The sequence below is a fragment of the Orcinus orca genome, chromosome 17 (assembly GCF_937001465.1).
Source record: "Orcinus orca chromosome 17, mOrcOrc1.1, whole genome shotgun sequence".
Taxonomy (NCBI): domain Eukaryota; kingdom Metazoa; phylum Chordata; class Mammalia; order Artiodactyla; family Delphinidae; genus Orcinus; species Orcinus orca.
Window position 1 is genome coordinate 2317045 of NC_064575.1, and position 13516 is coordinate 2330560.

General features: G+C 38.9%; 1 protein-coding gene across 12 annotated transcripts in view; it reads right to left on the reverse strand.

Annotated features, from left to right (window-relative positions):
• Positions 1–13516, reverse strand: part of PCMTD1 (protein-L-isoaspartate (D-aspartate) O-methyltransferase domain containing 1) — a 61141-nt gene that overhangs the window by 14293 nt on the left and 33332 nt on the right. For 5 of the 12 annotated variants that reach the window (XM_033437672.2, XM_004275022.4, XM_033437673.2 and 2 more), the window contains one exon: positions 6852–6954. The exons of 1 other annotated variant lie outside the window; for it this stretch is intronic. Coding sequence is in view for 8 of the 11 variants with exons in the window: in XM_004275022.4 (XP_004275070.1) it covers positions 6852–6954 (103 nt within the window). In the remaining 3 variants the exon portion in view is untranslated. Of the gene's footprint in view, positions 1–680; positions 807–6851; positions 6955–9273; positions 13428–13516 lie in introns of those variants that run through there. 6 more of the 12 variants (XM_033437674.2, XR_004486056.2, XM_033437675.2 and 3 more) reach the window with 6 other exon arrangements.

Below are 13516 nucleotides of genomic sequence, written 5' to 3' on the forward strand. Positions count from 1 at the left end.
ATCTAAAATAGTTTTTAGTTTAAATAGTTTAATAGTTTAAAAATAGTGAAAGAAAAAATCCAAATTCCACCTTTCCACATCAACCACACACAAATGGAACCTGAGAAGGGAAAAAAAAAAAACAGCAAAACAAAAATAAACAAAAAGAAGAAAGATAACAGACCTCCCAAAAGGAGACTTCCTACGTGGTTATCGGTTTAGCCCTAGAAGCATGGTTCTTGTGTTCTCTTCCAGCTTTCACACTTGATCTAGGGGAGCTCATTAAAATTCTATGTCTGTTAGTAATGTGAAAAGTAGCAATCATTTTTATCCTTTGAAGAAAACTTCCAAAACAAAATTTCCCAGATACAGATACCTTATACTCCTAATATTACACCAAATTATACTTCCTAACAAGTTAGGTAACTTAGTTACCTGTATACAAAAAAAAAAAAGTTAAACAGTTCTAAAATGTAATAACTACAAATTCATCCACTTTAGACTTATAATTATTTATTGATTTAAACCTGAAAATCTAATGGCTTTTTAGACTCTTATGTCGAGAGGGAAAATTATTTGACATGCCCTTACTAAAATAAAATGTGCACGGAAAATCATTTGTGGGAAAAGAGAGAGCACAGATAGCTTGGTTTACGACATGAGCGCTTGGCCAAACTAGCACCCGAAGTCCAATCACTTACCTCAGCAGTGCTTTTCTTTACAGGTGCATGCTGGATTATCTTCATCTCGAGATGGACAGACGATTCCATTCACAGCAGGGACCTTGCCAACTCGCCCATATAATTCTTTTGATAAGCTGCTAGGAGACCAGGGTGACCTAGCCTTGCCCTGCAGCTTCCCTCTTAGATGGATAGTCTAGGTCTAGGAGCTGACTGAGAGTAGAAAAAACAACATTCCCCTTCAATACACCGTTGGAGTGGGAGCTGACAGTTTGCACACCAGTTTATCATGTGCCATAGGACACTATCATTGAAATTTCAGACTATTGTTCCCGTGGAATACAGGACTTCAAGGACAAAGGAAAGAATCCTATCTTGTTCTCATACTTCGTCCAAAACAACCTGCCAAATGAATCACAGACACTTCTTTTTCTTAAAACACTGTCATAATATACATTTTGAACTCTAACAGCTAGGACTACTTCATTAAAACAAAACTTCAGGGCTTCCCTGGTGGCACAGTGGTTGAGAGTCCGCCTGCCAATGGGACACAGGTTCATGCCCCAGTCCGGGAGGATCCCACATGCCGCAGAGCGGCTGGGCCCGTGAGCCATGGCCGCTGAGCCTGTGCTCCGCAAAGGGAGAGGCCACAGCAGTGAGAGGCCCGCGTACCGCAAAAAAAAAAAAAAAAAAAAAAAAAACTTCACAACATTCCATTGGGAAGAAAACCCAAGGAAACGTTAATCTCTTGATCTCCAAGTACAGTTATACCATTCAAAAACTCGTACAACCAAGGATTAAGCTACTGAATTTCAAAAAATTTAAAAAATCAAAGACTTTACCTTTTCAAGTGGTTTCCCTTCCAACTGTATCAAACTCATTCCAGAATAATTCAAGCATTATTTAAAGCACAGTGTGAAGAGTAAACACACAGATTTCTCATTGAATAGAGCTTTAGGAGACTCCACAGGACCAAAAACAGTCTCTAAACATTTTATAGGGAATGTGACAGGTACGTCGTATAAAAGTGAGCCTTCATATATTTCAACAATAATTTCTTATAAAGTAACTTGGGATAAAAACTATTTTATTTCTGTCAAACAGTATGTTATTCCCGGAATAATTTCTTCTCCTAAAATGTGTTAGAAGCCATCAAACTTTTACCCATGCCATTTCTAACCAATGTTAAAATACATAACTGGTAGCCCTGATGACTATTTTTAAGCATTCTTCTGTCCCACCATTTCAATGTTTGTCATGATTAAAAACTGTGTTTACAACCTATAATATCTCTCATACAACTCCCATCTGAACATTATTAATATACCAAAGTGTTCAAGTATCCGAGAACTAGTTTGAAATAATATTGACTATATATCTAAGATATACTACTTCAAGTATGCCATAATTCTCTTAAAGATGAAGCAGGACTGCTCTAGTGATAAACTCATAGAATACAGTATCATTTAATATTTTCCAATGCAAACTATATAATGTGGAAAAGGAGTCTATAATTAAAAATAAAATTAGGACACTAGACATTGCCACAAATCAATCAAATTCTTCTAAAATGCAGACAACTACACTAGCTCTGAAGGTAATTTAAAGTGTGTACCTTGACTGACCCTGAGGGACACGCTTCCTCTCCTGCCCATCTCCATCACCCATACCACAGGTAAGTCTCGTTAATGAACAGGTAGGTGTGCTTTCTGATAAAAATGCTATAGTGCACGTAACCATGCTAACAGCAGTCCCTAAATTCTAATCTGGAAAAAATAAATAAATGATGGAAATAAAAGTGCTGCTTCAACTTTTGTATCTGGGGCCAAGTCGTTAGGCTGTAATTCATTGGCACAGCTTACCCCTGATAAATCAGTTTTTACATCATCATAGCTAAATCAGAACTAAACAAAGACTGGCCTAGCTGAAGTTATGGACTGTCTAACCCTGTTTACCCATCTGGGAAATGTGGACATCAATATTGCCTCTAGGACTGTGGGTACAGCACTTAGAATGGTACTTGGTACTTAAGGAACAGATAATACACATTACCTGCTGTTATTTTTATCATCTCATTACTGTCTTCATGACTCATTTCTACAACAAACTATGTAGAAACAACAGTCCCCCATTCAAAGAGAATGAAAATCTTCAATTAGGCTACGCTGCACTCATGTGGCTAATGACAGTAGAGTATTTCCAAAATCAGGTACAGCTTCCTTGGAGGGGAGAGGAGACAGGACCTATTGTCTCACAGGGAATGGCACACCCCAAAGCATGCCCTCTAGGGAGCCAAGTCGGCTCCGTGTATACAGCGTATACAAACACATCAATGAAGCCGTAAATAAATGCTACACCAATTACCACTTACTTGCAAAGCACTTACAGGGTAAAGGTTTATAATTCACGCTCCTTTAACTGACTTACTCTTCCAAGTAAACACAGCTGGACAGATTATTTTGCTTACTCTACGTGCACAAACACTGATTCAGATAACCTCACCTTCCCCAAACTTCTCCTTCGCTCATGAAAGCCACTGGGCTAAGATAAAAACGTCGCGGAGCATGTGTGTGACGGGCAGAACAGGAGTCGGCAGACCACGGACAAGAGGCCAAATGCAGCCCGCACTTGTTTCTGTCAATGAAGTGGTACCAGAACTCCTCGCCCACCCCTCCACAGGGTGTCCCAGGAGGCCTCTGCACTGCAGTGGCACAGCTGAGCAGCTGCAACAGAGCCCGCTTGGCCCAGGAAGCCAGATACATCCACTATCTGGTCCTTCATCTGAAAAAGCTTGCCGGTGTTTTAGAGAACCTTTGAAATCAAATGTCAGTTCATTAGGGAATTTCGGTACATGTATACCACAGGCAGAGCAAAGGAATAAACCACACAAGAGAACTCCCCCTTCCCTCCTATCTCCAAGTACAGTAAATTCAGGGTAGCCTCTCCAAATTATTTCATTTGCTGATACAGAACCAAGACATAGAAAGAAAGTTTAAAAGTATATACATTATACTAAGGATCTTTTTTCTGAAAGAAGAAATAGTACTTTCAAGACTCAGGAACCAAGCTTGCTTTATAAAGCACACACAGAAACATACATCTGTATATTGTTTTTTAAATATGTATCTTACATTACATAATCTAATGTTGAGTAGTTTACTGAATCTTTTCCCGCCTACTATGTTTGGGAGTTCACTATGATCTCCAATAGATATACATAAGAAAACTTTAAAGATACAGTTTAAATCATAAGTGACATGACAATACTTTCGAAAAAGGAACTGATAAAAAAGATCCAAACCAACAGGATAAATAAGATTGGAAAAGTATTAGGTTTTAGCTTTCTACTGTCTTTGTGTTACACACAATCAAGGATAGCCTGGTGGTACTAAGGAACAATACTAAGTACTAAGGAATACATAAATAGCAATTTGTTTTCCTGAGTTACTTTATATTTTATTAATTAAAACGTATTTTGATGACCCGTACACAATTAAATGTAATAAAATTGCTTAGGAACGGAATTTTAAACATCACTTTCCAAAGCAAGGTTTTCAAATTTAAAAATTGAAAATAACTAGGAATATTATCAACAAACGCCAAGAAAAATCAAAGAAATCATCAAAACACAAGTAAGATAGGAAGAAAACTACTACATCTCCATCATTTCTATCACCAAAACCAAATGATGTTAAAGGAGCCCATTAAATGACTCAACTTTGATTACTTAACTTCCACCCAACTCACGACTTTGTGCAAAACGAAGCATTTCCCAGTACCTACTACCCCTTGTATGTGCAAGATACCTTTATAATCTGAAGTACATAACCACTAGTTCAGGAGCGACTTGAAAACCAGAATAGATAACATTTCCAGAACTGTCTTTTTTTTTCAGAATAGTTTATTAATATAAGAATCTGTTTTAAAAGTAAGTTGTAACACTTCAGAAACAACCATATCATAAAGTCTGATTAACTAAAGTAACAAGACCATTAAAAATTATAAAGAAACATTTAGATCAGTCATATCACCATATTTGATGATTCACCATTTTATGGATAACAAACCTGTATAACACGGTAACAACAACACTCAGGAAATACAAGCCAAGGACATTTGATCATCTTACGATTACATGAAAACAATTTTAGAAAAAAAAATTTTAATTGAGACACTTAAATATATAAAACCTTCAAAATTATCTGTGTTATAGATTACTTAATATTTAAATTACATCAACACAGAAATATTTTAAAGAATGACATATTTTACTGTTTGCCAGGACCATGCCCACTTGTCAGCAAGAAACTTGACTCCACAGATATTGTAAAGAGGTACTTCGATGATTCAAAGTTCTTCCTTGAGTTTGTTCTGCCTGATTAATGACCCAAAAGTGAATTATCTGTGCCTTTATGTGTTAACACCTGAAATATATTATCTAATATATAGCAGTTCTTAAGATAGACCTTAAACATTTGCTTTTAGTAATATTACTTTCATATTTTCCAAGTTTACTTGTATTCAAAAGGTCTTATGTGTATGTTAAGTTTCAACATCAAAACGAATACTTAGAACAATAGAAATTCAATAAATTCAACAAAGTTCCATAGTTCTAATAACCAATATAAAAACTAGCCATGCCCATATCTTAAGCACTTACCATACCACTAATTATAAGACAGACGGAAATGATGAAGACACAAAAGGATACTAACATTGAAACTCAATTTCTTATCAAATAACTTGAACTCAAAACTATTTTATTTCTGTCAAGCAGTATGTTACTCTTGGAAACAGAATACGATCCCACACGGTAAGCATTTGAAAAATGATTCAAAAACATGAATTAAATGTTAACTCTTTATAAATAAGATAAAGAACTGTGTTCAGCAAACTGCTGCAGAAAATTCAAGGGACTTGCTCAGATCCACTGGCTTGATGACAGAACCAAGCCAAAGCCGAGCCGAGCACAGCTCCCGGCTCGCCGCCTGAGGCCGGTAACACCCAGTCACACTCCCTCCTGCACTGCGGACTCTGCGGCACCTGGGTTTTCTGTTCTTCAACCCACCAGGTGCCACTTGCCAGGGGACACATACAAACTGGCCATGGCAAAGGGGACGGAAAGAAAAGGGCCAGGGAAGGAAGGTGAGGAGGAGCAGAGAAGGGAGGAGAGAGGGGAAGACGCTCCAGGAGACCCTCAAAGGCCCTCCTGCTTCCTTCTTAGCGCTGACCCCCAGGCCTGAACCCTAGGAACAGCCCTCAGCTCGGAACCCACCCCCAGCCCAGGTCCCCACCTCCAAGCAAGGCCAGGCCAGGCCAGGCCAGAGCTGAGTGAGGCCCACTCCCAACAAGCTGGGTTGGAACCCTGGACCAAAGCTCTGCTATACAGTAAAGGGACTAGGTTCTAAGCTTGATTCCTATCCGTTTTAGGCCTTTCTCTCTTTGAAAATATGACTAGTTGAGAGAGATAAATGCCCTCCAAATTTTCCAGTTTCACAAGAGTTCACGGACTTCAGCAGAAGCAGCCTTTGCCCCACAGTACTACCACTGCTGAACTTTAGGGACATTACACAGCAAACAGACTTCCTTGCCCACGCAAGGGCCAACGCCTGTGCAGTATTTCTTCTAAGGGAAAGTAGGAGTTCAAAACAATGGTTCTATAAGCAAATTTCTCGAACACAGCCCTCACAGGATATATTAATATACTTCGATGATAATTTCCTCTGGCTATATTACTAAGTAACTTCATGTTTTTAAGAAAGTCCTCCATATTCTAACAGGTATCACTCTTATGCTACAAACAAAGAGGGCAGACTATTAAATTACTATCCCAAAGGTGTGAACACAGTTCCCAAAAAGTATTCTAATGCCAAGCACATCTTTACATTCTATCTTCAGGAAAGGTACTTGTATGATGTTTAATGAATGCAACATTACCCTACTAATAAAGTGACAGTAGCATATAATTAAAACATAGAAGTTATTTATTTGTAATTCACTATATACGTACACAGAATAAAAATCACAGCAGTTTTCTAACTTAATTTTTTGTCTCATTTTATACCACACTGATTGTCGCTGCACTCAACTGACAACTCAGGATCAATAAACTAACAGCAGTGAGGAACAGACATGTCAACGCGTCTACTTATCAAGTGCTTTCGAAGCAGAACTATAGGTGTGAATACTTACTTATCAAAGCTATCACTATTTTTGATGAAGCTCTCCAGCTTTTCCTTGGCATACTCCACCACATCTGAATGAAGCTCAATCCCATGATTTATTCCAAAAGGACCTGCAATTGTAGCAGCAGCATTTATAAAAAATATTAAGAATGTCTTTATAGAGCTCTTTCAATTTCTGCTCATTTATCTATCACAGGAGCATTTAAAGAGGGCTTGAAATATGTCTCTGCTAGCCACAGAGTTAAAAGCTATATGGAAACCTATTTACACCGCTTTAAAAAAAAATAAGTCACAAAGAGTTCTCTCCAGGGTGTAGCTTATCTGTCAGGACAATACTGCCAAAGAGATAATCATATTTCTACATGAAGTTTAAGTTAATTACCATTATCTTCTCCTTTACCATTTGTTAAGAATTTGGTAATTCTCAAATGTCTGCAGCCACGGGCTGACACAGGTATGACAGAAGCCTCGCACAGCACCCCCCGACCCAGTGAATGCTACTTTCCCCCAGGGCTGAGACCACACCCCCTGCCTCTGGAGCCCCCGCTGTCCAGGGCAGCGTGGCGCGGGGCGGAGCTGGTTGGACTCTCCTGTTCCGCCCACTTGGCATTTCCTTTTGCACACAGCCAAGGATGGCAGTCCAGGAACGAGGTACAGGGCAACGATCTAGGGACTGCTCCTTCCCCCACCCTGCTACTGGCCGGGAATGTGACCAACAGGGTTCCCATTTCCTAAGGCTGCTGGCCTTGTGCCTGCCCCGCGACCCCACGACAGTAACACACTCTTCTGAGCTAGTCATCTCATTCGTCCCAAACTTCTGAGACTGAGCCAATCAGGTTTTCCATTCTACGTTTTTGTTATATTCCTGTCTTACTTTGAGATTGGTCTCTCAGGAAAAAGTGTGTGTGTGTGTTATTTTCTGTATCTGGTATGTATCTTAGGAACTACTTAACTGGATGTGCCCCCTTCTGAATGCCATTAAAAATACAACATATACTGGAGTTCTACCGACCTCTAAGAACTTTAAAATAACAAAAAAATCAGTCCTCAATTAACATTTTTGAATGTACAGGGGGGCACATGAAAATACCGGTTTGTAATCTAGGAATTACCTAACTATAAAAATTAAACCAAAATGTTCAGATACTATCTTCAGGTCAAAAGCAGATAAACCTACTATATTTCTATTGCATTTGATTAATTTTAAAAAAAACTGATTCTATTTGGAAAATGTATTCAGATTAAAAAAAAGATTAGATAAAAAGGTCCATCAGACCACAACACTTATAGCATTACCTTCCTTTGAAATGCTTTATACTTTTTTAAATAAGTTATTCTGATCAATGAAATCTTAAATGTTTTGCTTCTCATTTTTTGTTTCCTTACTGTCAAACCATTAGTCTTCATCTGCTAACTGGGACACCCATCCAATATCTTTTAAGATCTCTTGTAATTCCTTAATATTACCAAAGACAAATTGCCAAAAACTAGAATTTCCTTTTTCAAAAAATAAACGAAAATGGCACCAAAAAAATAAACTTAGAGAAGTACACGTAGTAACGTCACTTTTTAATTTAGTATTGAATCTGACTATTCTGAAAACTTGAATTTCCGTAAGGAAACAAAAAAGGCTAGGAAACACTGAGTAAAGTTTTCCTCATTTAAAAAAACTCAAATTACTCTACAGTTACTTAACATTATATATATAGTAAGGAAAATATTGCTCTAGGAAATGAATCTAATTTTCCTTCTACCCTTTTAAGGTAATCCACTGAACGTAAAACATAACGGAGACTTTTTTCATTTTAAGAATCTAGTTATACTCATCAACCATCTGGAAAACAAAATGAGGGCTATATGGATGAGAGGTCAATAAAAAAAGGTCACTATTGCTGGGGCTAAAGCTTCCAATAGGACCGAACGGATAAACACTATAATAAAGGCGGCAAGTAGAGAATGTAGAAATCAAGGCTTCTGCTCAATATTTCAGACTGCCTTAGTAACAGAGGGCGTCTGAACTTAAGAGCTCTAAGTCAAAAGGGACTACGTAGGCTGTTTGTCACTTAAGACACCACTGGTCTCATTTTCCTTTTCTTGCTTTCTGCTTATACAATATCTAAAAGCAAAGTGGCACCTTTTGGAAATAAGGTTTAAAGTTTGTTAAGAAAATTTCTTAACGTTGTTTTTCACATCACCTTGACACAAAATAAAGACAATTTCATTAACATACAATGGATTTGTTTGATAGTATCATAAACACACATGTACAATATACTATCATTAATTTCTAGTACAAACACCATTCATGATTTTTTAACAGGTGGAATTGCTTCATTTTAAAATATCATGGAGATATATCTTTAATTATCACTAATAAACTGAACAGTAATTAACATGTTGAAAAAAATAAATTGAAAAGAATGCATTAATAGAAGGCAGAACTTAAATGGCAATGTCACCAGTATCTCATTTATTTAGAACGTGATATACAACTAGAACACATCAAGCATACGATAAAATTGCAGCGCGATGCTCTTTATTACAACTCATTTGACACCTGTATTAAATAGAACGGAAGAATAAAACACAGAAAACTAAAAAAGCATACACAGCTGCTTCTAGGGAAGGGGACTAAGACGCCTGGGGTGGGAAGGAGGCATTCTCACCATTACACTCTATTGTCTGAAGTGTGTCTTAACACATGCATGTATAACTTTTTCGATCAAAAAATAATGAGCTTAGTCAAAGAGATTTAAAAAAAAAAGTACAAGATTTTCAAATAAATAAGTAATGTACAATAACTCTAATAGAAAGGTATAAACTGTTGCTGGAGAAAACTGAAATGGCATCCAAAAGATGAGAGCTTAAGACTCCCTATCACCATCTAACAGATGAAATGTTAATCTGACTGTGCTGAATACATGCCAGTGTTATTTTGTATGTGCCAATGTGAAGAGATTTTTCTATGAAATAATAAAAGCTTAACTTTTGTCATATAAATTCTTAAAAAATCAAAGTACTGACAGTTGACCACTATCTTTAATTGCTAAATACTAAAGAGAAAACAGAAACTTACACAGAAGTCAAAGTTTATTAAGACAAATACAGGTATTAGAAAAACATAGGTATCCTATATTAGAAATTATTTTTAAGGCTGGCAAAAGTCCATTTATTAAGAGCAATAATATAACAAAATTCCTATATAACAAAAAAATCTAAAGACTGTTTTTCTTTTGTAGTATTTGGACCTAAACCAGCTTATTTATCATCTTCCAGTTAGTCGATAATGAGAGCTTATACATAAAGGTCGCTGATTATTAGGTCTAAGTATCAAGTGTCTATCAACACCTCCACTTCTTACCTACATGGCTGCTGGCCCTGTGTGACGCCCAGCACCCCACACCCCCTCTGAAGCACTGAGCGTGGTGTGCAGGCCCGGGCACCTGAGAGCTGCACAGCGCCCGGGATGCCCGGTGTCCTCCGTGCTGTGCGGAGAGCTAATCCGTGGAACAGCCACAAGCAAAAAGCACCTCACAGTGCACAGCACGTAACCAGAGGAGCTCTGAAGATGAACAAGTCGCAGTCCGTGTGAGACCGAAGCACTGCAGGGTGCTGAGAAACCGGGTGGATTAAGGCCAGTGCCTTCGTTTCCAATCCTGGCTCCTGCTACAGCTGGATCATCAGACCAGTCACTTACCATGTGAGGTCTTTCCTACTGTATGGAATGGGTCTGTGGGAAAATCATGTAAATTATGTAAAAGTCTTTCACACACCATAAAGTACAAGATGGGTACAAATCATTAGAAATTATAACATGCTCTCCCCTTGAATACAGAACTGGTTAACTGTAGAAGCAAAACTGCAGCTTATAGGTGGTTCTCTACCCTGACTGCATGTTAGAATAACCTGTGAATTTTAAAATCAAATTTCAAAGTCGATTAAATTTAATTTGATTTAAACTGTAAACAGGGGGAGGGAATCTCTCAGGGTGAGGCCCAGGCTCTGCAGGTGACCCTAACAAGGCAGCTTGGGTTGAGCACCCTAGCTACACCCTCCTAATTATTGCCATGCCCATCTAAATGATTTTTTAAATCTCTTTGGACTATTCAAATCTGTGCTCTCGTTGCTAAAATGATAATCAAGAGTTAATAACTACAAATAAAAGCATCGGGATAAAACTAAATATTTACCACAAGAGGGAGTAGGTGAATCAGTTATTCGGTTTCCATGAAATTAGCATAAAGTTTCTCAGTGAGAATTAAGTCACCCTTCAGTATTGGGGCGGGGGGGGGGGGGGGGGCCGTTGGTTCCAGGACCACCCCCTGCAAATACCAAAATCTGTGCAACTCAAGTCCCTCATATAAATGGTAGTATCCGCATGCACCCTGCACATCTGTACATCCTCCCCTGATCATCTTGACTACTTGTAATACCCAATACATAAATGCTACGTGTAGGAAATACAGCGTAAATGCTATGTATATAGTTGCGGCACGTGACAAATTCAAGTTCTGCTTTTAGGGACTTGCTGGACTTTTTCCCCCCAATATCTTGATGCACGGTGGATGAATCCGTAGATGCAGAACCCGTGGATACAGAGGACCAACTGTATATGTAAAAACACCTTTAAACAAGTTACAATGATATTTTATTACTAATTCTAGTTGAATAAAGTAGGCATCTTTGGGAAGATTTACAAGTAACTTTAGAAGAATTCAGAGATGGTAACAGGTGAAAAGCAGACAAGAATAGGTTTAATTCTTTCTTTCCGTGAACACCCTGGGGTATAACGCCAAGAAACAAAATAGTGCAAAGGTAGATGAAGAAAAGGGAAGAAAAAATGAGATCAGCAAAAGATTAAGTAACCGATAACCAGATAAGAGAAACTCATCGAATGCATTTCCACTTACGATACAAATATTTTCTTATGGTTCTCCGCCTTATTATATCACGTTACCAAAGCATATTAACAAAAGACACTGTCAAACATTTACCTGAATCTTGCCATGTTAAGCTTAAAATTCTTTAGCTAGTGGGACATACCTAAGACTGGAGACTTGTTCTCTGCTCTCTAGGTTTGGGAAAGGCCGCGTGAAGCAAGCCTTGGAATTTACCAGAACGTTCCAGTCCCTCAGGCTTCTCTCAGCTTATGGATGTAAGTACTGTTTTCTTTTACTACAGGTGAATCTTAAAAATATGTTTACACGAAATCTGAAAGTGTCGGTTTAAACAGTTACGGAGCATGGCCCCAAGATCCTAAGTAAACTATGTCTAAAATGTCCACATATCAAGAACACATGTCACCATCAGCTGCTTCAGGTATTTCCACCCAGTGGGCTGATAATACCCAAGTCTAACGTGGCCAGAGTAGTTTACGACCATCTCTCACACGCCTACACCAGACACTACGCCAAAGCAGTCAGTAAACTGAGGAGTGTGCGCAACTGTGACAGAACAGGACATGGTTTACAAGGTAACGTGAACAGCTGTAGGTCTTGATCCAACTCTGTTCACGCACTCACTTTCCACGGAAGCCATTTCATCAGCCCTTTTGTTGTACTGCATATTCACCTGTGAAGACACTCCAGGGCCAGTGCAGTGACCAAGTCACATCAATACTCAATAAAAATTCCTGAACTAAATGAAGAACAGCCAATAAATCTGACCCAACGCTTCTATTGCTAGTTCAGAAGCGACGTGCACGATTTCAAGGGTGTGGGATGTGTCTTCTGCACTGCTGTATCCTCAGCAGCGGGCTCAATGGCACGTATAATAAATACTCTTTGGGAGAATGATAAAGTACATAAACTTAGCTACCATCCCAAATTTAAAAGGTTCACAAGGAAGACTGAGGCAAGTGATATATATACAAAGCATAAAAATGTGTATTTGTCACGTCTTCATGTGTCAAATCTATTTTATCACAGAATGAGGCATTGTACAGAAGTAAATCTTACAGAAAAGTATATGTCATTGAAAATAAATTTCTTACTAATTTTAGCTGTTTGCTAGAAATCTTCTAAAATGCAATACAGACTTTCCTTTATGTACCTAGGAAAGGTCTTCTGCTTTCAAGTCAACTGCCACCCTCTAAGCATCCTGCGAGTCTGTGCCGAAGCGGAGGTGTCCCCAGGGCTCCATGCGCTGACTGCTCTTCAGGTGGGAAGATGAGACAAAGCGAGGAGACAGGTGAGGGGCCTGGCGGTTCTTTCAGGTTTCTAACCCTGTGAACAGACTGCCTATCCCGCAAGATAAAAGTTAAGGACGGAGAAGAGAGACTGCTGTTCAGGCCCTGCCTTGAGTAATTTTTGTAGGAAAAAGTACCTTTCACCAAAATGCAAACACAGGAGGTATAAGCCACTTGAGCTGCTCTGTCTTGTGTGGGCGAGGGTAAGGAAGGGCAACTTGAGCTGGAGACAGGCTGAACTTGGGAATCTCGTGCACACTGAAGAAGAGGCGTGCAGTAAGCACCGCATAATCAAGTATCCAGCTTGTTGGCCAGCTTGGAGGATGCGGAGTGTCCAGAGCTCAGCAGACAGACCTGGTGCTGGAAACCTGGGAATCCTCTGCCTGGGGAGGTGACCTGAAGACAGAAGGAAGAGCCACCCTTCACCATAGGCTGAAGCCAAAGAAGCTTCCACAAGAGGACAGAGGAAGTGTGTGTAAAGGCAG